Below are 26823 nucleotides of genomic sequence, written 5' to 3' on the forward strand. Positions count from 1 at the left end.
GTACACACTTGAACGAGCTCTCCCCTAACAGTTGGCTTGTACCTTTAACCTCCTTGCCTGGAGATGTTTCTGGCTAAAGGTCCCATTGGGTGCCCTCTTAAGTCTGGACTTCCTCCTTACCTTGCCGATGGAGGCCTAGGTGGCGCTGGTGTGGCAGCCTGACCTGGCGCTTCCTACCCACTGCTAATCAGACCTTGTGTCACACACGCTCTCAGCCTTACCTGTGACACTGCCACCTTCCATAGGCCAACCTGTCCCAGCTCTTGCCACCAGGCTGCCTGGCATGTCACTGACTTGGACACGGATTCTAAGGTCTTCAGACAATATTAAAAGCAACATTTGACTTCAAAGGGTTAAAACAGCCCTTTCTCATAGTCAGACTTGCGGGGGTAACCTGCTATTTTTCAACTCCTCCTGCCGCCAGGCTTAAACTGTACTAATCCCACTCAGGGGACTCGGCCTCTGAGCACAGGACAGAGCTTGCCACGCTTGGACCCTTGGCCGGTATTTGCGGTTTTGGCACAGACTCCCTGAGCAACCTGGTCCCCAGCTTCGAAATAAGGCTCATGGTGGAACAGCGCGGCTGTGAGCCTGGCCAGCTTGCCTCTTCTCCAGAGAGGCGTTTGAAACCAAACACCCTATTGCTGGTTTGACATCAGTTCAGACTCGCTAGTGGCTAACGAATGGGGACTGTCGGCCACCTCCCCGGCCCTGTGTGGGACTGATGAGTTCATTTGGGATTTGGAGCCTGTGGCAGCAAAGGGAAGACCGGTCACTCCCACCACCACTAACCACTAACCCAGCTCTGCCTGGCGCCCCCTCACCGGCCTGCTTCTGTCCTGAAGGCCTACTACTGGAGGGAGAGCAGCTTACTGAAGAGCCTGTGGGTGTCTCAGAAGAGACAGCAAGCCGGCTTCCCTGGTGACCGCCTCCGGGGCGTGGTGTCCCGCCTCTTTCCCTACAGCAACTACAAGCTGGAGATGGTTGTGGTCAATGGGAGAGGCGATGGGCCTCGCAGTGAAACCAAGGAGTTCACCACCCCGGAAGGAGGTAGGTCCGACCTGCAGCGCTTCAGGGTGGGGCAGGTCAAGGCACCACGTTCAGGTGGACATGGAGCAGCCCCGCTGTGGCGTGGCACGGACAGCACCAGTTGACCTCTGCGTGACCTCCAGGAGCTGATGACCTGTGAGCTGAGCAGCTCCTGCCATTCCCACACAGCACCGTGCCACCTCTCTGCCCTGCCCTGATGAGGTTGTACCTCAAGAGAACACTGTGTGGTCTGATGATGTAATTCCAGACTGGCATACAGACTGACGCCCAGGGCACTGCGGGAGCCCGGGCTGCCTGCCAACTGAGGCTGAAGCGGTCAGTCACCCTGACCACCTACAGGCATCGGTCAGTAGACCAGCAGCCAGGACCTGCAGAGCTCTCACCACTGCAATCAAGAAGCTTTCGCTGAGGTCGTTGGCCCGTGGGTATGGTGGCCCTACAGAGGGACGCCTGCCAACTGCAGGTCCATGGTTGCCCTGGTCCTGGGAGGCAGACCCCTATGAAGTCCCCAGTCCATCTTCTGTTCTAGCCAATCTTTTCTCATCAGCTTCACGCTTTCTTCGCCCCATTCTGGTTCTCCTCCCTCCCTTCTCAGCTGTTATTTTCCTCTTCTCTTCCTCCTCTCTCGACTCTCCTTTGTTCTTCCCTCTTGCTTTTTTTTTTTTAAATCTATTCATTTTAGAGATAGAGGGAGAAAGAGAGAGAAGCAGTGATTTGTTGTTCCACTTATTTATGCATTCATTGTTGATTCTTGTATGTGCTCTGCTGGGAATCAACCCACAACCTTGGTGTATTGGGACGACGCTCTAACCAACTGAGCTAACCGGCCCGGGCCCCTCTTGCTTTCTTTATTCCCGTCTTTCCCTCCACCTTGTTTGTGTGTGTGCGCGTGTGTGTGTCTGTGTGCGTGTGTGTGTGTGCGTGTGCATGTGTGTGTTTTAAATATGTTTTCAGGGAAAGGAAGAGAGAGAGAGAGAGAAACATAAATGATGAGAGAGAATCATTGATCTGCCTCCTGCACACCCCGTACTAGGGATCAAGCCTGCAACCTAGGCATGTGCCCTGACCAGGAATCGAACAGGGACCTCCTGGTTCACGGGTCAATGCTCAACCACTGAACCACACCGGCCAGGCTTGTCTTGGTTTTGATCATCAGCCTCCCCCCATCTCTCCTGCCGCTCACCTGTCCACGTGCTCCATCTGGGCTTGCTTTCCTCTCCCCCTGAGCCCAGCATCCTCAGCTCAGATGTGTGGGCCTGCTGCTGGGACCTGGAGGTGGGACAAGCAGCCGGGCCTTTGTAGGAAACAGTGACCGTCGATTCCCTGCCTGAGGCGTACTCTGCCCCTCTTGGAGGTATCTTTGCAGCATCGGAGCCTAACGTGCTCAATCCACGGCAGTTGCTACAGGAACCCTCGATTTACTTCTCCCATTTAAACAGAGTCGGAGCCAGGCTTGTCCTGAACTGGGGGCGCCCATCCTGGATGGGCCGTGGGCTCTGGCTTGGCAGCTGCCTAGCATGGGGGTCGCCCGATCAGTGCCTTCATACTTGTGCTTTGTTTTGTTTTCCTCATCCTGCCCGCCCCCTCCCGCTCCCCTCACCTCCCCCACTCTCTCCTCCTTCCCCAAGTACCCAGCGCCCCCAGGCGCTTCCGAGTCCGGCAGCCCAACCTGCAGACAATCAACCTGGAGTGGGACCACCCGGAACACCCCAACGGCATCCTGACTGGATATTCTCTCCGATACGTGCCCTGTACGTTCCGCTCTGCTTGCTCTTAGCTAATCGGGGAGTCAGGAGCCCTATGCTCACCACTTTGCCTGAGGACCCCAGGGGCCCTGGGGTGTAGATAGAGGGCACTGCCAGGGGAACAGTTCCCCCAGGATGAGGGGAGGCAGTGAGACCCAGCCCTGCTTTCCTAACACAGGTCCCTCCAGCAGGGAGCCTCTAGTCGCCTGTGAGACATAGGGAACTTCTGGTCTAATGAGGGGTCCAACCCCAGTCCTCGGGGATCCTATAGTCTCAACACCTACAAGTCTAGAAGAGGGCTCCTCCTCTGACGGTGCGGCCATCTGATGGGGTAGACAGTGCCCACACAGGAGTCCACACAGCACTCAGCCACTCAACAAGGGGTCAGTTATGGAAGGCGGCTGTATGGAGACCTGGCGAGAACTTGGAGTGACCCCATCAGGACCTCGCCTCAGGAGTTCAGTGTCACCCTGCAAGGACAGGAGTGTCCTTACATTGGAAAACGTGAAGCCCTCTGCCCTCTAACGTAGGCGATGTTGCCACTCAGTGGTAAGCTCTAGCAGGGGTCCTCAAACTTTTTAAACAGGGGGCCGGTTCACTGTCCCTCAGACCGTTGGAGGGCCGGACTATAGTTTTTAAAAAAAACTATGAACAAATTCCTATGCACACTGCGGGCCTGGGACGAGTCAGCTGCTAAGCAGGACAAGCAGCGGCACCCAGCGGGCCAGATAAATGTCCTCGGCGGGCCGCTTGTGGCCCGCGGGCCATAGTTTGAGGACCCCTGCAAGGGCTGGGTAGTGTTAATAATTTTAACACGTTGCGGACGGGTCACGAGAATTCTCGTTTTCTCTGTTCTAAGGCTTGTGGCCAATCACAAGAATTCTTTAAAAGGATATTAGTTTGTAAAAACATGTAATAAATAACTTCAAAATGCAATGGGTATTTAATTTTAAAGCGTGCCTTTAACATTTATGTAAAACGTTTTTTGTACTTGTTCAGTAGAAACTTACTGGCCCCTGGGTAAAGCTAGCAATAAAGCTACTGGTCCGCAATGTGTTAATACCCAGCTGTGTGCTGTTTCCTGTCCAGATCCAGCCTGGAGTGACCAGAGATGTCCCTTCGAGGTACACTGAACAGGCTTTTTACAAAGGAAGCATTAAGTAGAAGCTCTAGTGCAAGCATGTCAAACTCAAAGGCTGACACGAGCCAAATAAACGAGGCCTGTGGCCTGCGGGCCGAGAGTTTGACATGCTTGCTCTAGTGGGTTTGCCCTAGTTCTGTCTGAAAGGAAGGAAAGAAACCCATAATTTCTGTCCCATTGAAGAGGCTTGGGGGTGGTACACGGAGTCTTTCAGAATCAGCTGCGTAACTGTGCAGTGAGCCCGAGATCACGGGAGGAGTGAAAAGTGGCAACCCTGGTGTGTCCTCAAACAGCAGACAAGAGCCCCTGCCCTGCACGCTGCCTTTGCCCGAATCTCCCATCCCCCGAGCCGTCAGGTGATCACACGGGGCAGGTTTCACCGTATTCCTTACAGCTGAGCCCGGAAGGTTTGCAGCTGCAGGTTATGAAACTCATCGCGGTCAGCACTGCTAAAGTTCAGTTCCGCGTGCCTGTCTCTCCCCAGTTAATGGAACCAAACTAGGAAAGCAGATGGTGGAGAACTTCTCTCCCAACCAGACCAAGTTCACGGTGCAGAGAGCAGACCCCGTGTCACGCTACCGCTTCACCCTGAGTGCCAGGACGCAGGTGGGCTCTGGGGAGGCAGTCACGGAGGAGTCGCCGGCATCCCCGAATGAAGGTAGGTGCATTGTGGGGGCCTCAGGATGACGGGGCCCAGCTAACTCAGATGCCCAGAGAAACACTCTGACCTGCCCCCTGGCTGCCCGGCCTCCTGGGATGGAGGGGAAAGGAGACTACAGGTCCTTCAAGGGAAGCAGGGAACCCGTCTTGTGTGCTGGCAGGTAGGTAGGTGCTGGCGATGTATGTGGACAACTCAGGTCCCTTAGACTTGTCATCAGACCCGGGTCCCCGCTTTGCCTTGACTTGCTCAGCCACTTAACATCTGCCATCCCTCCTTCTGGCGGGGGATACGGAAGAGATGAGAAGGATGTGTGTTGGAAGTAAATAGGCTAATGAACCCCAAGGAACAGTGAAAGTGCTCGGCTGTTTAGGGACAGGAGTGTTATTACATTTGAAACGGGGTCTGCTCTCTGTGCCTTGAACTTGGCCTGCATATTGAGAGTGCCCACTACGGCTCTGGGGACACCCCTTCTTCTCCCAAGGGCACGTGGGTTCAAGGAGGGAGGGGAGAGAGCCCTGACTGCAGCCACCTGCCCGGAGCACGAGTCGATGTAGTCTCTCCTTGCAGCCTGAACTGAGCGAGTTGTCAGGCTGCGGAGAGGAAGGGGAGTTGGGAAACAGCCATTTGCCAAACCGGCTTCACAAAGAGCAAATGGGTTCATCTCCTGGGTCCTGGCGTCTTCCAGGAGCCTAGCAATCCCCGCCAGAGCTGAACTGCCAGAGAGCTCCACTAGAGGGGGCTCCGGGCCCACCTGCACACGCTGACGAGCCTCTTTCTGGTTGGTGACTATAGAAGCTTTGATATCAGCAGATCCCGTATGAAAGGGGGAACCCCACTGCCTCTCCAGAGGTACAGTGGTCCATTCACAAGCCCATTTCTTGAGCCCCCACACTGTGAGGTACTAGACACTGTTCCAGAAGTGGGGACACTAGGTAGGGAGCTCACACGGTCTAGAAGGGCGACATCCATGAGAATGCCCAGTTGCAGTTTAACATGAGGAATGTTATGTTCAGATGGGGCAGGTGCCATGGTTGTGCGGGGGCTGGGGCGTTGAGGCTGCAAGGGGAGACTCCAGAGGAGAGGTGGTGTGAGTGGGGGTCCTTGAGGCTGGCAGCAGGTTATCTATCATGTCTCGTGCTTTCTCCAGAAGGCTGAGGCTCGGCAGCCCGATCCTGGCCCAGATTGGACCTCCAGAGAACCCTACCCCACCCAGGCGAGCACCAGTCTCTCCCTCCCGGGGCTGCCAGGCCCTGCTGCTTCTGCTGCCTTACCCGGGCTCCCAGCTCAGCTTTATAAGCAGCCCTGCACCCCTTCCCAGCCCCTGCTTCCCTGGCCAGCTGCCAGCACCAGGGTGGGGGGTGGGAGTGGGGGGCGGGGGACGGGTGGAGGTGGGCGGCAGGAGCTGGAGAAGGGCTTGCAGTCCTTTCTGTGGCCCTCTCTGGTCTCATAAACCAGGAGTGCGTCACACCATAAGCTCCCCTCCTCATGTAGCCTTCCAACCCCACTGGGTGGTTTATTAGGGCCGGAGGACTTTGGGTAAGTGATACCGTAGGTGCTGTAACCTAAGGCCTGGCCCGACCAGAGGTGATCACTTGCTTGCTTACTTAGCTCGAAGGAGATACATAAGGAGAGCCTCTTCTCCTCATCTCCACCCCGGGATGGAACTCAGATAAAGACCCATTGTCCAGCCCAGTGACCACCAGGGCAAGTTCCACAGCCTCCGGCGACAGGAGGACAAAGACTTTCTTCTCAAGCCAGGGATTTGCAGCAAAGTCAGGGATTCCTTTTAGGGCTCCGTCCACAGTTGGGTTTCTGATTTCACAAAGTACAGCTGGTGGGAAAGAACGGGGCAGCAGAGCAGCACGGGGGCCTCGGGGCTCTGGTCTGTCCCCGCTCCCAGGCCTTCCCAGGCTTGAGAGAGTGTGGGAGGGCTCAGCCAATATGCTCCCCCTTCTCCCACCCACCTCAGCGTTATCCAACATCTCCCCGCTAAGATCCCAAGACCATTCTTTTGTCTTGGGATGGTGTCCTCCTACACCACCTGCACCCTCAATTCCTGGCATCTGGGAGAATCACCCAGCCTGCTGCCTCCAGGCCAGCCAGCCAGGGCAGGACATCCTGTGCCTGTCACCACCTCTCAGGTAATAGTCCTTGAGCAGAGGTAGAACCGGAGTGTATTGGAAAAGCCTCCAAAACCCAGGTGGAAAGTTTTCTGTAGAAAGTACCAGACCCCATTGGAGTTGAACATGAGCCCCGAACACTAGTCAGCCTCCTCAGGGAAGTGGTTAGCACCTGACCACACTTTCTGATCAGGTTTGAGCCAGAGCCTTCTCTGCCTGTTGTCCTGTGGTTTCACCTGTATTCTGTTTTCTCTTCCCTCTCTTATCCTTTCTCCCTCTCTCTGGCCATCTTGGGCGCTGTGCTCTGAAGCTACTCCAACCGCAGGTACCGTACCAGCCGCGGAGGTAATGGGCATGGCAGGGGATGTCACAGGTGGAGGCCAGCCAAGGCGGAGAAGGAGGGAGAGGCTTGGAAGAAAGCATGCTCCAGACTCACCCTTTCAGGGCTGGGCAGCCAGACTGTCAAAGAGGATGTGTGTAGTGGATGGAGCTGGAGTCAAACATATCCTCATCCCTCCACTTACTATTTGTCTGCCCCCTGTTGCGAAGGGGGATGACTTAGAAGGGGCCCCCCACACATAGGCCCCAGACTTGTTCTCAGGAACCGCAGCCTTCTCTGAAGCTGAGTGATGGCTTCCTTGCACCGCCTGGGTCCTTGCCTAGGCTTGACATCTCAGAGCCCAGAAAGAGGGTCACGGTCTTCAGGTGGCCCCTGTGCCCCGAGAAGTCATACTGCACCCCGGGTGGGCACAGCTAGCTCCTGTCCTCTGGTCAGGCTGCATGCCCTGAAAGGGTGACACTGTGCATGCTGGCCTTGCATGCTGCATGGGGGCCCGGCACCAGCTCTGCCATCTCCCGTGGGTTCTGGTCAGTGAGAACCAGTGAGCGTATCTTTGGACAGAGGCAGGTGCTCCAGATCCAGGATCTGGAGTCTCTGGGCGCCATGGGCTGACGGTGCCCTCACCCTTCAAAACCCAGCTTCCAGGAGTGTTCATTGTTAAGAACAGCCTCCACTCTCGTCCTGGGAGGTTGATGCACACAAGTGAGGCGCTGGGCAGGCAGGTCCCAGCTTAGAAGCTGACCTGCTAACCAAGTTCCTCCTCTCCCGTCCTCCTGTGTGGGCTTCAGGAACATCAGAGGGGGCTTTGGCGCAGAAGGCCTCTCCTCAGCTGGAGACAGTAGGCAGGAGACCCAGGTCCGGTCCCCTGCCCTCTGAGGCTGAGAACAAGGCTCGCCTGGCAGAGCAGAGGCTGTGGGGCCAGGGCTTGCCAGAGCCTCCTCAGGCTCCAGGCAGCGGGGAGAGCTGAGAACATGTGAGGAATCTGAGGGCTGGTTTATGAAGAGGCTGCCACCTTGGCCGATTTGGTTTCCTGCCCACCCTCACGCCTTTACCCCACCCCCATTTTAGGTTGATTCTATTTCTGTTGCACACCCTGCTTCCTTCAGTTTGCCTTTGTTTTGTCGGCCAGATGTGGGGGTGGTGTGCTCCCATCCCCCGCCCCTCCCGCAGTTCTCTGGGGTTGCTCTGACTTCTCGATTCACGTTGCAGAGGAGTCTCTTCTGGGCCTGTTTCAGCAGGTGCACAGGGCAGCCTGAGCAGGCTGAGTGAGGCTGAGACAGGGAGGGCGCCCGGAGAATCAGCTAGAAGCTCATTGGTCAAGCAGCTCCTGGCCCATCTACCCCATTCTGGCACCCGGGGACCCAAGGCAGGTGGGCCTGGTGGCAGGGAGTCTGCCTTGCTCACAGGGCATCCCTGCCAGTCTGTGCTGCCCCTGTCCAGAGTGGCAGTTGCAAGGGGGATGGGTTTCATTCCAAACGCCCCACTTTGCACTTCCGTCTGGAGAAGGTCCAAGCTCCTGGTATGCAGAGTGGATGCAGGGTCTCTGTCCATCAGTCAGTGTGTTTCCAGGCTAGCTTCTTGGGACATGGTTGTAGAGGCCCTGCCCTTTGTAAGGAGCCGTGCTGGGGAAAGCTGATCGCCGCTTCCCATGCATGAGGACCTCTGCATAACCTGCAGGTGGCAGGCAATGGAGCCCAGTCCACGTTTCTGACACGGACCTGATTTCCAGCCCACTGTTCCTTTCCTCTCATCCTCCCCAAACCTGGGTGGTTTTCCCCAAACGGATCTGTTTATGTCCCACCCGGTGAAGATGATCCCTCTCGCGCTTCCGTACCTGCTGTCCTCAGGACTGCTGCCCATCGGTCCCGGCCATCTGTGGTTTGGCCAGGCGGGCTGTGCACCATGTGGGCATTTTTGGAGTGAACCTTCCACTTGTAAATGTTTGGAAACTGCTGTCCTCATCTCTGACTCGGCTGACATCTGTAATTGTTGGGTAGGCCACCCATGACAGGCCTGGGGTGTTGGCTCAGTTTTCTACGTGGTGTTTGTTCCCGAACCTGGAGGGAAACCTTCGGCCATGGCTGAGCTGCCTCCAGGGCGCATCAGGCCCCCTGTTAGGTAGACACTGCCTTCAGGTCACGGTCCTGGGCTCCCAGTTCTCCATCCCCCTTCTTCTCAGTTGCCAGGCAGGTGGTCGCCACTGAGCACTGACCAGGCGGTTCTCTGGCCCATAGTGCCTGCTGTGGCTGGAGGTGACATCCTAGCAACTTGTCTGTCCAGACGGTGGGCCACTCTGTCCATAAGCCCCACTCTGGGCTTTATCTCCCATCTGTCCTCTACCCCGCCCCTGCCTCAGGGCATGGCACCACCTGAACCCCCGTTGACCTGAGCACTTGACATGTTCCCCAGGGGAAACCTTCCTTCTTCTTCCTTCTCCTCCCTCCTTCTCCTTTCCCCTGTACATACCCCTAAACTTGCTCACCTGACCCTCTGTCGCTCCTCTAAACTCACTCACCTGACCCTGTCACACCTCTAACAACTCGCTCACACCTGACCCTCTGTTACACCTCTAACAATTCACTCACCTGACCCTCTGTCACTCCTCTAAACTCACTCACCTGACCCTCTGTCGCTCCTCTAAACTCACTCATCTGACCCTCCGGCCCTTCCCTCAGAGCCCCTCCTTGCCTCTATGGTCCCTGTCTCTCCGGCCTGTCCAGCCATGGGAACGGCGACACAGCTAGTGGGTGGTCAGAGTGCTTATTTGCCAGTTGTGACCTCAGACAGCTAAGGTTGCAACCGCCAAGGTGACTCCCGTGATGCCTGGGAAACACATCATTCCTTTCCTTTCACGCCCCTTGGGGTCCCCTCTCACTGATACCTGAGACTGTTGCCGCTGAGCCCAGGCAAGGCAACCAGGTAACCATCATCAGAGAGAGTCACTTCCTTTCCGTCCCTCTTGGCAAAGGGACCATCAGACGGAGGGGCAGGGCCATGTGGAAGCATCCTCAAGCCCTTTGTCATTCTTGTCTCTGACCAGCAGGCCCAGGGAGAACTCGCTCTAACCCGCCTCTCTCAGCATGTCCGCCCCTAAGGCCGCTCGCGGGGGCACACACAGGGTCGCGTGCGTGAGCCTGGCTGTGTGAGTGTGAGCGTGGGTACTCTGCTTGCACAAGGACCAAGGAGCACGTGAGAGTATGGAGAGCGTGGGAAACGTAACTCCACTGTGTGTGGGCAGGGAGGCCCGGGTCTCTGAGCTACACAGAGTGGGATGATTTAAGTTAAAAGGGAGTCATTTAAGGTGTGTTTTTAATGACACCTTTTAAATAACTATAGAAAAGAGAGGCCTGAGAACACTGTATTTGCCAGAAACTTTTAGAAAATACACTATTAAGGAACCAAATTAGAGCAGTCCTGGCCAGGGCGGTCCCTGCCTCTGAAGGCTCCTCCCAACAGCAGGAGCAGTTGTGTGTCCATGGCCCATGGGTTTCCATGGCCGTGGGAGCTGCCAGGACCCAGCCTGGTGGGTCTCAGGCTCTTCCATGGATGTGTCTGTCTGCCTGCCTTGGTGGGTGAGGTAGATGAAACCCTTTCTGCTGAGCTCTTATAGCACTGAGCCTTCCAGGCCTGGGGCTACCTGGGACTGAATATATCCTTGAATAATGCCTGTGAGAGGGAGATTACCCCCCACACCTTCCTGATGTCTGTGGGTTGAGTGGGGCTTGAGGGACATCCCACAGTCAGCCTGGCCTCTGCCCAGGAATCCCCGGAATGTGTTAGAGTCAGCTGCCCAGTGTGGCTTCTGTGGCCAGCACCCTCGGGGCCCAGCAATGCCTCTGATGCTACAAATAAGGAAGTGACAAGGGATTCAGGAACAATCCCTCCTCTGTGGGGCACTGGTAATATTGGAGGCCAGGGCATGAAAGGGCTTTTGTTGAGAAAGCTTAGGATCTCCATTCTCCCCCGAGAAAAGCACTCTGGCCGTTTTCTTTCTGGCTCCCTCCCTGGCCTGGCCCCCTTTTACGGGGGTGGGGATAGTATGGAGATTTGCGGCAGGACCTCTGATCTTTGGGAGTTAGAGCTACCTGCTAATGTCTTAACATCTGGCCTCCTGCCCCCTGCCCCATTAGCATCCACACCAGCAGGTAGACTGTGATCAGACCACAGAGATGGAGGTGCGGCTCTGTCTCTGACTTGCCCCATCCGTCTTCTCAGACCCTCAAGCCATAGCAGGATGGGATCTAAAGGACGGTAGGGCAGTCCTCTGTTAGCTTCCAGGACCCTTCGTAGAGGGAGAGGGCTTTTGGAAATGTGGCCACACATAAACTGAGCCCCAAGGGCTGACCTCCGGGGAAGGTCAGCTTTGGATGGAAGATGAGAGCATGAGTTAGCACAGAGGGAAAGCCCCTGACGATTTGTGCAAAAAAGAAGACACAGCCTGTATCTCGCTTGCGATTCAATTTGTGTCTGCTGTGGGCTGGGAGGAGATGCTTCCATCCGTGCCCTTTCTCTTGTTCTAATGCAAAGGGAAAGGACTTGGGGTGCCTGGACCCCAAATGTCCTAGAGAGAAAGGCAGTTACTGCAGTCCAGGGTGGAATGGGTTAACCGCAGGGGGGACAGTCACTGGTGGAGGAGGGAGGAGAGGCCGGGAGGGTCAACAGCGGAGACCGGGAGAGGCACGGGGCAGGCTTCGCAGAGGGGAGTGTATCCTCTGGCGGCATTGGAACTCAGCAGGCGGGGATGGGGCGGGGGACAGAGACAGGTAATTTGGGGTGAGTGGTTGGGAATGGCAGGCTTCCCGGTGCTCCTGTAGGACAGGAACCAGCCGTCTACCCCGCTCCAAGGCCAGGCTCCGGGTCTGGATCGACATGGTGCTGCTTGGCCTGTTATGGGTGGCGCTGGCCTGGGACCCCATGCCGTCGTCCTTGAGGTCGGAGCGATTCATACGTGTCCCTTCCCATCCTCTTCCCTGCCCTTGGCTGGATGCATGCTGGATGCTTGGAGCCACACAGACCATGAGAAGAAAATGAAACGCACAGGGCTTCATTCTCTTCCTGCCACATGGCTGTGCCCTTTCCCTGGGATCCGGGTGACCCGGTCCGTCCGCACGCTGACCCCTGAGCCCCATCCCGTCGCGGGGCTGCCTGCCTTGCACGCGGGGGCCGTGTGTCCAGGCGGCGACAGCCAAACCAACCAGACTCGGCTGTTTTACATTTTCCTCTCAGCTCCTCCCACGTTGCCCCCGACCACGGTGGGTGCCACGGGCGCTGTGAGCAGTACCGATGCTACTGCCACTGCTGCCGCCACCGAAGCCACAACAGTCCCCATCATCCCAACTGTCGCACCTACCACCATCGCCACCACCGTCGCCACAACTACTACCACCACTGCCGCCGCCACCATGGAGAGTCCTCCCACCACCGGGACTAAGACACATGAATCCGGTACTGCCCGTTGTCCATGCTCCCGTTCTCTGCCCACAGGCTTCCCGGACAGGTGGGGTCTGGGATGTGGTGGCCAGCACCTCCCTTTGTTTCTACTTTGAAAACACACACACAACTGGATCGTCAGTCTGGTAGCCTAGTGGCACAGGGTACCCCTCGCCCTAGCCTCAGATCCCTGTCCTTCAACAGAGGGCCACACTCCTCAGGCAGGACCCCCGGGTCCCAAATGGTAGGGGTCCCTCCAACCATATGCCAAGCAGTCAGCTCAGGGCTGAACCGCTCCAGGAGGGAGTGTGGGGAAGGATAGGGGCCTGACACTGGACAGCTGTCCTAAGAAGGCTCCCTGCCCTGGCCATGTCACAGCCAGCCTTGCAGCAGGGAGGGCCAAGGAGTGGGCAGTGGCTGACCATGCCAAGGAGCTGTTCCCAGCGCCCTGCTCCTCCTTGGCCCCTCTACCCCCAGGGCACACACACTCTTCTCCTAAAGAGTCAGAGCTTCCAGGAAACGGTATTGCCGCAAGGTGCTCTGCGCTTCCCACTCACACTCCCAGTGCCTCCACAGGCACATATCGGGGGGCGAGGAGGGGGGACAGCCTCTCCAGGGGCCCCGGTAAGGATCGATCCCAGGCTGGCCTGCTGGGCCCGGATACGTGCTGTTCCCGCATCACAGAGCCAGTCCGGCAGCTCTGTTCTTCCCACACGAGGAGACCCCTTGGGAGTCCGGCAATATTTCTAAGAACCGAGCATCAAACACTCTTCTTACCACGGAGGGGAGGGCCTCTAGCTTGCAGAGCCCTTGGGCCACTGTAAAGTCATGTGATGCCGCCGGAGGGCTGGCGGGAAGCACCCAGACCCTTCCCAGCAGCTGTTTCCTGGGCAATTCCCTTCCCCTGCTGAGGCCCGCCTCCCACCTTGCCCACTTCCCTTGGCGTGAGCTGGGGGCCTCACCCACGTGCGTTTTCTTTAATTCAATTACACCGAGTGATGTGAACTGTAAGGGGAGGCAAGTGGTTCGTAGCTGACATGCCTCCCAGACCTTGAAAACGCTGACTTGCTTTAAAGGCGCAGGACCCAGGATTTAAACAACATACATACACTTTAGGAAGTAGTTGGCGGAGGAGAAACCTGCTAGGCTGTTAGAAGCTGCCAGCAGCGTTTGGTGATGGATATTCTTTGGGACCCCACAGTGAGGTGTCTTTTGCATTAAAGTGGGGCTTCGTGTCCCACTTGAAAGCTTTGCGTTCACAGAATTGATAGATAAGGATGAGAAAGGGGAGTGGGTCTCATTGTCCAGCAGAACCTTGCCTCTGGAAGGTTTGGCCTTGCTGCCACACGGGACTCCTACTCCCCGACTTCTAACTGCCAGGGACGCTGCGGAGGGCCTGGCCATGCCCCCAATCTTATCCTTAGAGCCTGGGGACAGCCCTCAAGCGTCCTCACTCCCCTTAATGCAGCAGAATGGCTCCGATGTCCAGGATTTCTAAAATAAATTCTCATCCTTATCAAGTCTTTCATCTTAGGACCAGGCGCTTACTTTTTTCAGGCTAAAATGGGACTTTGTATCGTCTCCTTCAGATTTCAAGGGATTCTCCCTAATTCTCACATTCTAGGCATCAGCAGAACAATCCATGCCCCACCTCCCTTACCTTCTTGTTTCGTTAGCAATGGATCGCTCACCTTCTTGGTCTTTCTCTCTGAGCTTTTCAGTTCTTTAGGGGTCACCATCTTGTTCTCTCTATGTGGTCATGCCTTCCTCTAGCTCCCACCTCTAAATTGTGTTGGTTTCCCATCCCTTGACCTTCTCCAATAGTGCTCCAATCTAATTGACCTTTAAGGCAGTGAGGTTTGTGTCAATGTTGTATCGGTGGCCAAACTGTTAAACCCAATTCTCTGGCTATTTCCGGGGCCCAGAGTTGAGGAGGAGGAAATTCAAGTCCCCTAATCATAATTCATTCCCACTAGCAAGAGCCATGAGATTCCACGGAGCTGGGATTGGGGTGGCCTAAAGCAGCCAGTACAAAGGAAACATCTGGAAGATAAGTAAAGCAGCCTACCTTCTGCCCTCCCCCCATGGAGAATGCCCAATGGGGCCATCAATGAAATCTCTTTCTTGGTCTCTCACCTGACATGAATCCTATTCACCTGGGGCAGCCAGCAGCTGACAAGCTTGTAGTGGAGAAGGCACTTCTTTGAAGTGAAGACCAGACCTTTTATCACTTCCCAGCTCTGCAGACTCAGTCACATGTCACACAGATAATGAATAAATGCATCACCCATGTGCTCTATGCATTTACTTTTGACAAGTGAGCTGGTGACAGGGCCCCCTTGCATGCTAATAAAATATACAGCAGACATACTTGTAAAGTCTTTGAAATACAAGGCCTCATGCTAGTTACTCCGCTATTCAATCTTTGCTCGGAAATGGGGTAATCACACTGCTGGGACTCTTGAAAAATGATTATGTGTGAAGATTAGCACACTTCTCCTGTCCACAGGCTATGGTTTCAGACAGCACGATGGCTTTGATAAAGTAGCTCATAGGAACTAGATAATTAATGTCTCTGTGTTGCATAGAGATCGAGCTTCCAAGACTGTGGTGCTGAGAAGCCAACAGAACAGGATTCTTCTGGTGTCCGGACCACTGTGGGTTGGGTGTGAAGAAGGAGTTATCTTTTCTTGGTCCCACCTTGACCACGAGAGAAGAGGAAGGGTTCAGACTATCTCTACTTGAGACCCCAAGCCCCCTGAGTCAACCTGAGGCCAATTTCCACATGGTCCAGGGATTTGGTGACTAAGAATGATGCCAGGGGGCTCCTCAGACCAGAGTCACCTGTCTGGTTCCCACTCTCCTCCAGTTTTAGGAGCTCGTAAAGGTTTTCCCATTCTTGGTCCTGTCCTTCCTGCAAATCTCACCATAACGCTTGAGTGACTTTGAAAGATACCCTTTCTCCTTCCTGTAGAGCGTCAGAGCTGGAGGGAAAGAGATGGGCACCCTTCTAACCCTCTGTCTGCACTCGAGCCAACATGCATTTTCCTGGCCCCTTTCTCTGCATCGCTCACATCCACAGCGGTGACCTGAAAAGGGAGTGAGCTGCCCCCTCCATGTGGACACAGGCAGTTTCCAGCCCTCCTTACATATGGGTCCTTCCGACGGCACTGCTCGTACCTGGACGGCGTCCTCTGGCCTGGCCACCAAGGCTGCAGCTTAGAGCTCAGTCAGGCCCTGTGCACAGCCACTTCTGACTCTGTCCTTTCCTGGCTGCTCATGTCTGTCTGTCTGTTTGTCTCTCTATCTCCAGCGCTGCCTCCCTCCTCACCACTAACTCCTCTCCTAACCCGCCCTTCAGCCCCCGATGAGCAGTCCATATGGAACGTCACGGTGCTCCCCAACAGTAAATGGGCCAACATCACCTGGAAGCACAATTTCGGGCCCGGAACTGACTTTGTGGTTGAGTACATTGACAGTAAGCATTGCTGTGCGGGTGGTGGTGGCGGGTGGCGTAGATGCCGTTACAGAGGTCCTGGGAACTCCCCAGGCCCGGAGGCCTTTCAGCCTGGCTTAATTGTGACAATGAAGTTGATATGTGCTCAGATGGCAATGAGGTGGGAGGAGCAGGCTGAGGAGAAAGAAGGGCCTTCTGCAGTCATTAGTGAGGTCTAGGGTTGCATGTGCTGGGGAGGCTGGGTAATGGGGCCCTCGATCTGCCTCCCGCCCAGGATGAAGGTTCTGAAGGGCCTCCAAGGCCCCCCCTCTGCATGGGTCTTCTTAGCTCCGAATCCATGTTTCCTGGTGTCTCCATGAGACAGGTGGGGCCGGTTCAGACTTGGGGTACAGCTGTGCTTTGCTCAGACGGACGCCAGTGGCCATAGTCATTCACAGACCAGGGTCATTAGTCTCAGGGAGCTGGTGGCCTGAGCCGAGGTGTTCCCACTGGGGCCCGTGTGCAGATCTGTTAAACCGCAGAGCGATCAGGATATCTGCCTCCTCTGAGTGAAGGCCCCTGTTTGGGGGGGGGCAGAGGGGGTGCACAGGTTCAGCCCACCATGTAGGCTTCTATGGCATGTGCTCCAAGCACGTAAGCCACCTAACCCGCTGGGCTGGCCACCTAAAGATCTCTGAGGGGAAAACAAGCAACCCTTACTTCTGTGTGGTCGGAGGGGATTCACATTCATAGGATCCAGGATCCTGCGTTTGGTCCATATTTTTTCAGCTTCCTAGCCCCATATCCACCCTACGCCCCAGGTACCCGGCACTCACTTCTCCTGAATTCCCCACATGGTGAGATGCTATCTGACCCTCTTCAAAAGTAGGTCAGATATTTTTAGTGCGCAGGCTGTGGTGAGGAGGGAAAACCCCCGGAGAGGGGACAGGGTTCCCTGCCGAAGGGCCGTCATGCAGGAGTCCAGCACTGTGTGGAAGGCTGGCATCGGAGCTGCCTGGGGACCTCCCAGTCTGCACAATGGCCTGGCCCTGCTGGCCCCTGGCCCCTTCCCAGGCTTCTACCTTCGACAGGTGACAGGAGCCTAGCACTGCCTCTCCAGCTCCTCATGCCTGGCCCTAGGCTGACTGAGGTTTCTGTTCCCCAGGCAACCATACGAAAAAAACTGTCCCTGTTAAGGCCCAGGCCCAGCCTATACAGCTGACAGACCTCTATCCCGGGATGACATACACATTGCGAGTTTATTCCCGGGACAACGAGGGCATCAGCAGTACCATCATCACCTTTATGACCAGTACAGGTGAGAGGGGATCTGGCCCGGCCGTCCCCTGCCAGCATGGGCATTTCATCCTCATCCTCTCCTCTCTCGGGAAGAAGACCCTCCCCCACATCCCCACCTTGCATGGCGTGTCTTAGCTCTTACACTTTGCAGCTCCCAGCAAGATAGGAGGAGCCAAAAGTGCATGCACAGTGGAGAGTCAGCTGCGCTTCTGACCCGTGGGGACCAGTGGGGAGTCCAGGAAACAGACTGAGGGACGAGGCGCCACCTCTGTTTCCCTGTGCTCCAAACCAAAGGGCTGGGTGTGTGTGCACACTTGGTCTCCGTGGTGGGTGTGGGGCTGTGGAGCGTGCTAGACCCTGTCCCATGGGCACGGGCTTGCTTCCTGCCCGTGGGATTAGGGGACAGGGTCATCCAGCAGCCTTGACCCAGAAATCTCTCCAAGAACCGAACCAAGGCTCAGCATGTGTGTTATCGCCTTGCCACTGTCATCTGTTGTTAAAAATTCCAAAATGTGTTGGTGACCCAGGTTGTTTGGGTTTGTTTTGGTTTAATTTGGGTCCTAAGTTTGTTGTGGCTTAAAAGTGATTGGCTGTTTGTCCTGCTGGGGGCGGGGAAGACGCTTCCCAGGATTAGGATCCTCCTGGCTGTAAAGGGGCTTCAGCCGGGGATGGAGAGGCATCTTCATTGGGCCCAGTGAGCAGGCTGGTGGGGCTCAGGAAAGGTCCCGAGGCTCAGACATCTCTGCGAGGCAGGTAGCTGCAGTCTGGAGTCGTGAGGGCACTTGCTTGTCTGTGTATATCTTTAAAATCAGACAGGCAGGTGGTATGCTCAGCCCTGCTGGGGCAGGGGGTGTGGGGGTGGGGAGACAGAGATGAAAGGCCCCGTCTCTGCCCCCAGGGATGCCCTAATCAGATGCAGGTTAGTAGACAGGAGGACAGAGGAAAAGATGCCACGATGATTTATATGAACTCTGTACGTTGACTTAAATATTCATTACTCTTCCTGGGCCTGGCTGGTGAGGCTGTTCCTGGCAGCTTGCATCTGTGGGTCACTGCCCATCTGTATCAGTGTCTGGTTCTACCCTTTCCAGCCCGGTCCCTCCTCGTCTGGGTACCCTGTCATCCTCCCTGTGTCTCCGCCTGTCCTGCATTTGTTTGTGCCATCAAGACTCAGGGAGTCATCCTGGCCCATGTGGCTCAGTTGGTTGAGCATCATCCCAGCACCAGAAGGTTGATGTTTTGATTCCCAGTCAGAGCATATACTCAGGTTGTGGGTTCAATCCCTGGTTGGGGTGCATATGGGAGACAACCGATTGATGTTTCTCTCTCACGTCAATGTTTCTCTCTCTCTCTCTTTCTCTCTCTCTCTCTCTCAAATCAATGAAAATATATTTTGTAAAAAAAAGACCCAGGGACTCTGAGAGTCCAGCTGTCCACTTGAAGCTAGCCAGGCCAACTCAGGCAGGATGTCTGGGAGCAGCCAGGCTGTCCTGGAGACAGACCAGGGAACTGGACAGTTGACCAAGTGGAGCAGGTGGCTGGATTCTGTCTGGCCCAGTCGGGGTCCCAAGCTGTTGCCCACCAGTGCATGCATTTATGTGGCTTCATTATGAAATTGAGTCCCGCACAGAGGCAGGAAGCAAAGACGAGACTCGAGGATTGGGTTCTGTCCTGGGGATGCTGCAGACACCTGCGCAGCCTGCTTCAGAGTGAGGCTCTCCGTGCTGTGGGGGAGGGTTGGGAGAGCCAGGGAAAAGGACCAGGCCCTGTCCTCAGGGATGTCCCAGTCTGCTTTGGGGTATTAAACTCATAGGACAGGGAAAAAAAAAAAAGATGATGGATAATCCACTTCTGAGCATTGACTCGGATGTTTGTTTCTCTTTTCCTGCGGTTGGCTGGGAGAGGCTGGTCCCGATAGCCTGCTTTCAGAGCGAGTGAGAAACTCGGCACCTACATGTTCCCCAGTGGCTCCCTTTTAGCTGGAGTCGGCAATGCAGGACCCTAGCTCTGAGCAGAGTGCTCACGTACCTCCCTGGCTGGCTGGAAATTACATGGAAGGAAAATAATGTCACTTTCTGAAGTTCGTGTGTGCCTGTGAGTGTGTCCAGGTCCTTTGAAAATATAGTGTTTCCTGTGGGTGGAGTCCAGAGCCCCGTCCACACAGTCCCCCAGGCGCCTGTGTCTCATCAAAGCGACAGTTTGTGAGCATCTCTGGACCTGACCACTGGTCACTTAGGCAACCGCAGGCCATCACTTTAGTCCACAGATTCAAACATGCTCTGGTGGTTCAGGAAGGAGGTGGAGGAAGACCAGTGGGGTGTGACAGGCTCCCTGAGCCTCACTACAAGATCCCACATGGGAAGTCAGTCATCTCCTTGGAGCTCTTGAAGTCCAAGAGGCCCGAGGGGCTACCGACACACAGCCCTGGACTCTAAGAGGCCAGTCAGCTCTTCTATCATGGGAGGCGGCGGGGGCGGGCATGGGGTGAGGCAGCAGCGTGGTGGATGCTGATGCTGGGTCAGTGAGACAGACAGCATCCACCGTCAATGTCAGGGAAGGAGGGACATTAGGGGCCCTAACTGTAGTCTGCCTCATCTCTGCTGTGTTTAGGAGAGACCCAGGACAGGATGAGGTGGGAATGGAGAGGTGTAAGCCGATGCTTCAGTGAAAGCAGCCAAGTCAAATTGCATTTGAAGACAGTCCATCCCTATCATATTTGTTCATCTATCCTTATTTCTGAAACACAATTCTCCTGCCGTCCTTGAGTGGCTGCCCTCTCTTCCGTGGCCAAACCAAACTCCTCCCGGTCTGTTAGGAGTCATGGGAATGGTCTACCTTGCAGCTGACTTGCTCGTTCTGAGTGGGGTTGTAGGGTGTAGTGTGGAAGACATAGCATATGGTCTCTGGTCCACAGTAAGGGGCATTGGGGCCTGTGTTGGCCAGGTGAAGCCCACCTCACCCCGGATCCCACTTGGCTTGGGTTTGTTTTTTCTAATGGAGATATCATCGGCATATAACACTGATTACTTAGTTTTAGGTGTACAACATAATGATCTGTTACATGTGTATATATTGCAAAATGACTACCACAATGTTTAATTAACATCCATCACCACACATAGTTACAAAACCCACTTAGTTTTGAACAGCCTTCTGTGTCCAGACTTCATGGAAAATTCTTTGACTGTTTTCGCAAGGACTAAAGGTAACATTTGAGCTTTGCAAGGTGAAGTCAGGAATGAAAAGCTGCATTTGCTTTTCACCTTGCCCATATGGCCACTTGCCCTGGAACGGTGACTTTCTCCCCAGGGAAAGGGGGACTTGTAGAGACGGCTCTCAGCTTGTATCCAAACAAGCATCAGGCGGATCAAACAGGCCACTGCAGACATGCAAACCAGCTTCTCTGCAGAAGGTGGGGACCTCATCCAAACGCAGGCGGATGTGATTCCTTCATCCCAGCGCCCAGGTGTGGCTCTCTGTCCAGCCATTATCCCTGTGACCCCTGGCAGTATCGGGGCAGAAATGAAAGCTGTTCATCATGTCATATTAGGGTTAACTTGGTCATTAATAAATAGTCACTGACTAATTGTTAATATGATCAGCATCATACTAAGTACTAGGGGGCTCAAAGAACCCCCCTGTTCCCAAACTTTTCACAGTATCCTTGGAAAGCAGGACCCAGGAAATACGGCAATTAAATATTATGTTGCCCGAAGTAAATGGAGTTCAGAGATTGGTGTTAGCTGGAAGAAGGGGAGATTCCGGAAGGTGGGTAGAATGAAGGAGAGCAAGAGGGATGGCAGTGCAGATGCTCTTGGGCAGGGTGGGAAAGATGCAGGGAGGGAAGACCGGAGCACTTGGAAGGCCAGGCCTCATGGGAGTGTCCTAGGAACATACAACATAATGGTCATCGGATCCTCGGGATTTGACAGGAGAGGGTGAGGGGACCCTCTGGAATGGAGCAGTGAGGGGAATATGAGAGACACTTTGGAAGGAGAAATGATAGCCCTTAGAGATGGGGAGAATGGTGAAGCCACTGGCAGAAGGGAGGGGCAGGAATTTCAAGCAGATGGACCATTCAAGGAGCTGTTAGGAGGAAGTGCTGGGCTTATGGGGTGGAACTGGCTGGAGGGATAATGAGAGATGAATAGAAGGATTGCCAGTGAAGGTAAGAGTCAAGGATGCAGAGGTAGGTTTGGGAAAGAGCCACTCCATGGTGGTAGATGAAGCGCCAAGCATAGAGGGACTTAAAGTTGGCTTGTTGGGGGTGGGAAAAGGAGTTGGCAGAAACTGGAGACAAGGGAAGATTGAGTTTACCTATAAAAGGACAGTGCATGAGCTGAAAGGCTTGGCAGGTTCCTCGGGGTTTTTATTTTAAGATACAGGAAGCTTCAACTTACTTACTGGTAACAGCAGAAGGGAGGAGAGAGAGCAAAGAAGAGGAAATTGAAAATGTTAGAGTTTTCAGCAATCCTTTCAGGATTGAGCTGCCAAGAAAGTGAGGCGTGGGTCCCACAGCTGAGGGGGAGTAGCTTCAGAGGAAAGAGAGAAAGCCCTGTCTGACACAGGAGCAGGGATGGTGGTGGAGGCTAGAAGATTTCACCGGCCTCCAGGGTGGAGTAAGTGGGATCAACGCTGACTGGGTTGGGGGTGATGTCAGGGGAACAGTTTGGGAAGAGCAGTGGGAGATGGTAAAGGGATTGCCAGGCAGCAGTGAAGACCCCATTGAAGCATGACACAGTGAATCTGAGATGGGCCTGGGTCTGCCTCTTCCTCCAGCAGGGTGCATGGCAAGAGCAATAAAATGTAGAAATGGCCAAGGAGACCCACATCTGGAATTGAGTTGGTGCTGGAATGGGTGGCAAAAGGGAGGACAGAGGAGTTTAAGGTTAGCAGAGGCCCCATCAGGCCCCGAGAGGGCGAGTGGGCTGAATGGAGGGAAGGAAGTAGAGGTGGGTGGTAAATCGCGTGCCTCCTGTGTGTAAGGCTCGGTCCTAGCACTGGGGAGACAGCACTGAACCTGACAGTCCCTCCTGCAAGGAGCTGACCTTCTGGGGAGAAGGACTAGAGCGGGAAAGAGCACAGACTGGGGTCACTTCTCAACTCTACCACTTACTAGCTCCGTGACCTTGAGTAAATCACTAACCTCGGGGCCTCAGTCCTCACCTATAAAGTAGGGATAATAATGCAAACCCACTTTATGGGGTTGTTGTGAGGGTTATATCAGAGAGTGTCTGGGAAAGTACTTAGAGCTTAGCCCACGGGAAGTGCTTACAAGTGAAAACTGTGAGTGGTAGTAATATAGTAGTCCCCCCTTATCTGAAGTCAACTGCAATCTGGAAATATTAAATTTCCCCAACCATCGGCAACGCCCGCTCCTGACATCCCACCATCCACAGCATCATGGCTCCGTGCTTCAGGATCGCCCAAAGTAGAGGATCCTCCTCCTGACATGTTGTCAGAAGGTCAGTAGAGCCTAACCTTAAGTCACAATACCTACGCCATTCCCCTCCGTCTCAAGGAGGCATTTATCATCTCACATCATCACGAAAAAGGTGAGTACAGTACAATAAGATACTTTGAGAGAGACCACATTCACATAACTTTTATTATAGTATGTTATAATTGTTCTGTTTATTAGTTGTCAATGTCTTATTGTGTATAATTTATAAATTAAGCTTTATCATAGGTTATGTATAGATAGGAAAAACCGTAGGGTTTGGTTCTATCCACCGTTTCGGGCATCCACTGGGGGTCTTGGAACGTATCTCCTGCTGATAAGAGGGACTTGTGTGTGACTATCAAACGGTTATAAGTGCTACGAAGAAGATAAGTTAGAGTGTTCCGCGTGCCTGGGTCAGGCGGAGGGACTTGCTTTAGCTGGAAGATGCAGGAAGGCCTTTCTGAGAAGATGACATTGGCACAGATAGATCTGAAGACAGAGCAAAGGCCCTGGGCAGGAATGAGAGTGCCCGGTGTGGCTGGAGTATAGAGTGAGGAGAGCGTAGTAGGAACTAGGACTAGAGAGGCGGCCAGGGCCTGCTCGATGGGACCTGACGGGTCCAGATAAGGAATGGGACTTTCCTCAGGAATGAGACGTATTGGAGGCTAAGCAGGAGGTGATTTGATCCTATGGGGACATGGGGAAGGTCTCTCTGACACTGTGGGGTTGGCCTATAGGAATAGAAGTGGAAGCAGGGATGGGAGTTTCCCCCACAGTGTGCATAGGTCAGGGTAATGAGCCATGTTTGACGGAACTCACCTGCTTGTCCCCCGGGCAGCCAGGGCTCAGAGGGCATGGCAGCAGTCGATTATAGGTCTTCACCATTGATTGAGACCCTCTTGGCACAGTGTCCTTGGCACGGTGCTGAGAAGACAGTTCTCAGCCCAAGGGGAGCAAAGGGTGCAATTGCATCCAGGTGCCTGCTGTACCAAATAGCACTTGGTAGACTTTGGAGCACGCTCCCTGCTCCCTGTGCTCCTCCCCAGAGGAGGCCCCGAGCCTGGGCTCTGACTCCACATGCTCTCAGGTCCTTCCTCTCCTCTGCATCTTGGTTTCCATGCAGGCTGCATCTCAGGAGGGGTCGCTTTTGCTCTCCATTCCATAGAAAGGAGAATGGCCAGTGGCTCCTCCCCAACCCGCACCCCCTCCTGAGCCCTAGCCGCAGCCATTGGGCCCTCAGGACACCAGCACATGCCTCAACGCCTATCACCCACATGGGCCTCCAATCACACAGGAGTCTGTCCACCTGGAGACAGGTCTCTACGTATTCCAGGCAGGGACAGGGAGAGACTCTCTGTCACAGGGGAAGGCAGGGGGCAAGTCACAGCTAGGGGGGTGGGGGGCGGTCTTCACGTGTGGAAGTGGTTTGGAGTGCGCTGAACGCATGGCCCAACCTCACCGCCAGCCATCTGGGTTACCGACGCAGGACGGTCTTTGCTGTCAGGGAGCACGCAATCCAGTTGGGGAGACTTGAGAAAACAAGGGTGTCCTGGCACTACACCCTGCCCGACCCGCTGCTCTGGGCCTGTGTTCTTATAAGTGGGGGTTTGCATCGTGACCACGCCCTGTTCCCTGATGGGTGGCACCCAGGCTTCGTTTCCTCCCCCAGGCTCACTCATGGGAATCGTACCGCTGTGGCCTGTCCGGGCCTATCCCTGGCCTTCCCTCAACCCCCGCCAGGCTGTGACCAGCATGTGGTTTGCACAAATGCCATGCCTTGTCCTTAGGAACGAACCTTCCTTCCTAAAGGGCCTGCCAGCCTTCTGCCGCTTATTCTGCTCCCTGCCCCCCTTCCTTGGCCTCTTTTCCAACCTTTTGACCTTGGCTCCTGAATTACTTTTTCTTTGTCTCTGTATCGCATAGTTCGGGCCAGAGGGCTGCTAGATGGTAGCATGAGGCTCTAGGAATAACATCGATGTGAAATAGCTGAAGTTCTTTCCTCACCTCTCCCTCCTCACCTTCGCCCATGCAAAATCCTTCACGTGTTTGCTTCTGGCCTCCCCGCAGCTTACACCAACAACCAGGCCGACATCGCCACCCAGGGCTGGTTCATTGGGCTCATGTGCGCCATAGCCCTCCTGGTGCTGATCCTGCTCATTGTCTGTTTCATCAAGAGGAGCCGTGGTGGCAAGTACCCAGGTAGGATGTGTCAGAGGAGGGGGCTTGGGGACTGGCCAGCAAGCTTTCCTGTGAGTCACCAGGTCCCCTGCCAAATCGGGGGCTCTGTTCTCAGTGAGCCTAACCCTAGCCAAGAAGCAATCCTCTTGCCTGTTCTGTGCATCTTAGACCTTCCAGAAAGCTCTCGAGTTAATTAAGTTGTTTGAGTTGGGCGGATGGAGCAGTCCAGGCAGCTCCAGAGAGGGCATGGGAGGAGCCCTGGTCTCTGTTAAGCATGACCCTCCTTCCCTTGACTCACCATCCATCTGCTCGGTAAATTGGCTTTTTTCAGACCGAATCTCATTAGAACCCTGTGTCCAAGAAGAAGGAAGAGAGGTATATGCTCTAATCGTGAGAGAGAGAGTAGTGAGGAGGGTCTGGACAGAAGCAGCATAGCCAGGAGAGAGGCTGCAGCATTGGTCTCTCCGCATGGTTAGGACACCATGGCAGACACCCTAACAGGACAGCAGGTCCGACGTGAGGAGCAGGCAGAGGCTGAGGGGCAGGATGCACTGACAGGGTCCCTCCTGGCCCTTCAAGGGCTTTGGGCTTCCCTAGAGTCCAAGGGGGCATTTCTCTTCTGTGGGCCTCACGATCCTCCAGCCCAGACAAACCAAGGTCAAGGACAAGGACCTCTGGTGTTCTTATTTCTGGAAATACTGTTTTCAAATGGGCAAGACAGCCCTCTGTCTGCGATGGATTGGGCAGGGTGACAGGAGTCAGGGTAACGGACGACCCTGAGAGTGAAAACCCTGCCTGGTTGCAGAGTGAAATTGTCCCTTGCCCCCATAGCCCCGGTGGCCACACATGCCCCATGCTCCCAGAGCCTGCTTGTCTCCATCCTAGAGAACACATCCTCCTCCAGACTCAGAGAGCGGACACTTCCTCCTTCCCCTGCCCCCTTACCCGCAGACCCTCGGACTCTGAAGAGTTGTGCCTCTCCTTGAAGTGAGGGAGGGCAGGAAATCCTCATTCTTGTTCCGGTGAATGATGTTTTCTTTCACGCTGTTGTGCTGTGTTGGGACTGTTTTTCTTCTGTAAGAGAGAAAGCCAGAGTTAGGGAGAGGGGTGGCCTTACTGAGTTCACGTCCCTGTTCCAAATGGAACTGGACCCCCTGCAGAACTTCTCAGGTGGACGCCGGGCCTGCCTTTGTCCATGAGAAAGGGGCCCCCTTAGAAAGCTGAGGGCCCAGGAGCCATGAAGCCTGGGCCCTCGTCTTCACGCTACACTCAGTTCGTTGCCGATTTGTTAGGTGACATGTTCTTCACCTCTCAACGCCTGTTTTCCTCCCCTAAAATGGGGGTGATTATCCTTCTTTACACCCCAAAAAGGATACATAGAGAGTCATTCCTTCATGACGTGCTGGGTGCTAAGGATTCTAGGAGGAAAGGCACCTCTCCCTCAAGGACATGTCAGCGGGCACGGAAGGAAGAGCACAGCACCAGACAGGGCCTTGGTGGATGTTTTCAAATCGCAGAGGGGAGGGGAGGGGAGGGAGCCATGCAAACACCTGAGGCCACAGCATGCGGTGAGGAGCTTTGGAGAGGCACATGGTGCCCCACCCTCAGGGACAGAACTGTCATCTGTCACCGGCATAAGAAACACACAACAACACAGAGCAGAGTAAGGAAGGTGCCAAAGAGAGGATTTCACCCATTTGGTGTTTAGGGAAGACCTCAGGGAGAGGTATGGGGGCCAGGGGGAGGAGCATGTAGTTGTGGGTGGAGATGTAAGGAAGCCCCTGGTGCGGGGGGAGGAGGAGGAGGAGGAAACAGAATCCACTTGGCAGCTGATTCAATGGGGAAGCAAGAGCAAGGGAGGCATCGCTGGCGCCCTGTTGAAAGGGAGAATAAACCCAAAGGTGGCATCTCCTGGCTTGGTGGTCAGGGCCCTGCAGAGAGAGACACACTCAGTCCTCATGTCTGTGTCTTTGCTTCTCT

The 26823-nt window shown here is 54.8% G+C and overlaps 1 protein-coding gene across 25 annotated transcripts in view; it reads left to right on the plus strand.

Annotated features, from left to right (window-relative positions):
* NFASC (neurofascin) overlaps window positions 1–26823 on the plus strand; it is a 180592-nt gene that overhangs the window by 144080 nt on the left and 9689 nt on the right. For 10 of the 25 annotated variants that reach the window (XM_080648729.1, XM_080648756.1, XM_080648758.1 and 7 more), the window contains 8 exons: window positions 846–1050; window positions 2679–2801; window positions 4421–4594; window positions 7028–7042; window positions 12284–12502; window positions 15801–15965; window positions 17089–17241; window positions 24733–24864. In XM_080648729.1, coding sequence (XP_080504855.1) covers window positions 846–1050; window positions 2679–2801; window positions 4421–4594; window positions 7028–7042; window positions 12284–12502; window positions 15801–15965; window positions 17089–17241; window positions 24733–24864 — 1186 coding nt within the window. The remainder of the gene's footprint in view (window positions 1–845; window positions 1051–2678; window positions 2802–4420; window positions 4595–7027; window positions 7043–12283; window positions 12503–15800; window positions 15966–17088; window positions 17242–24732; window positions 24865–26823) is intronic. The other 15 variants (XM_080648731.1, XM_080648733.1, XM_080648734.1 and 12 more) reach the window with 6 other exon arrangements.

This window comes from Plecotus auritus (genome assembly GCF_963455305.1).
Source record: "Plecotus auritus genome assembly, chromosome: 12".
Taxonomy (NCBI): domain Eukaryota; kingdom Metazoa; phylum Chordata; class Mammalia; order Chiroptera; family Vespertilionidae; genus Plecotus; species Plecotus auritus.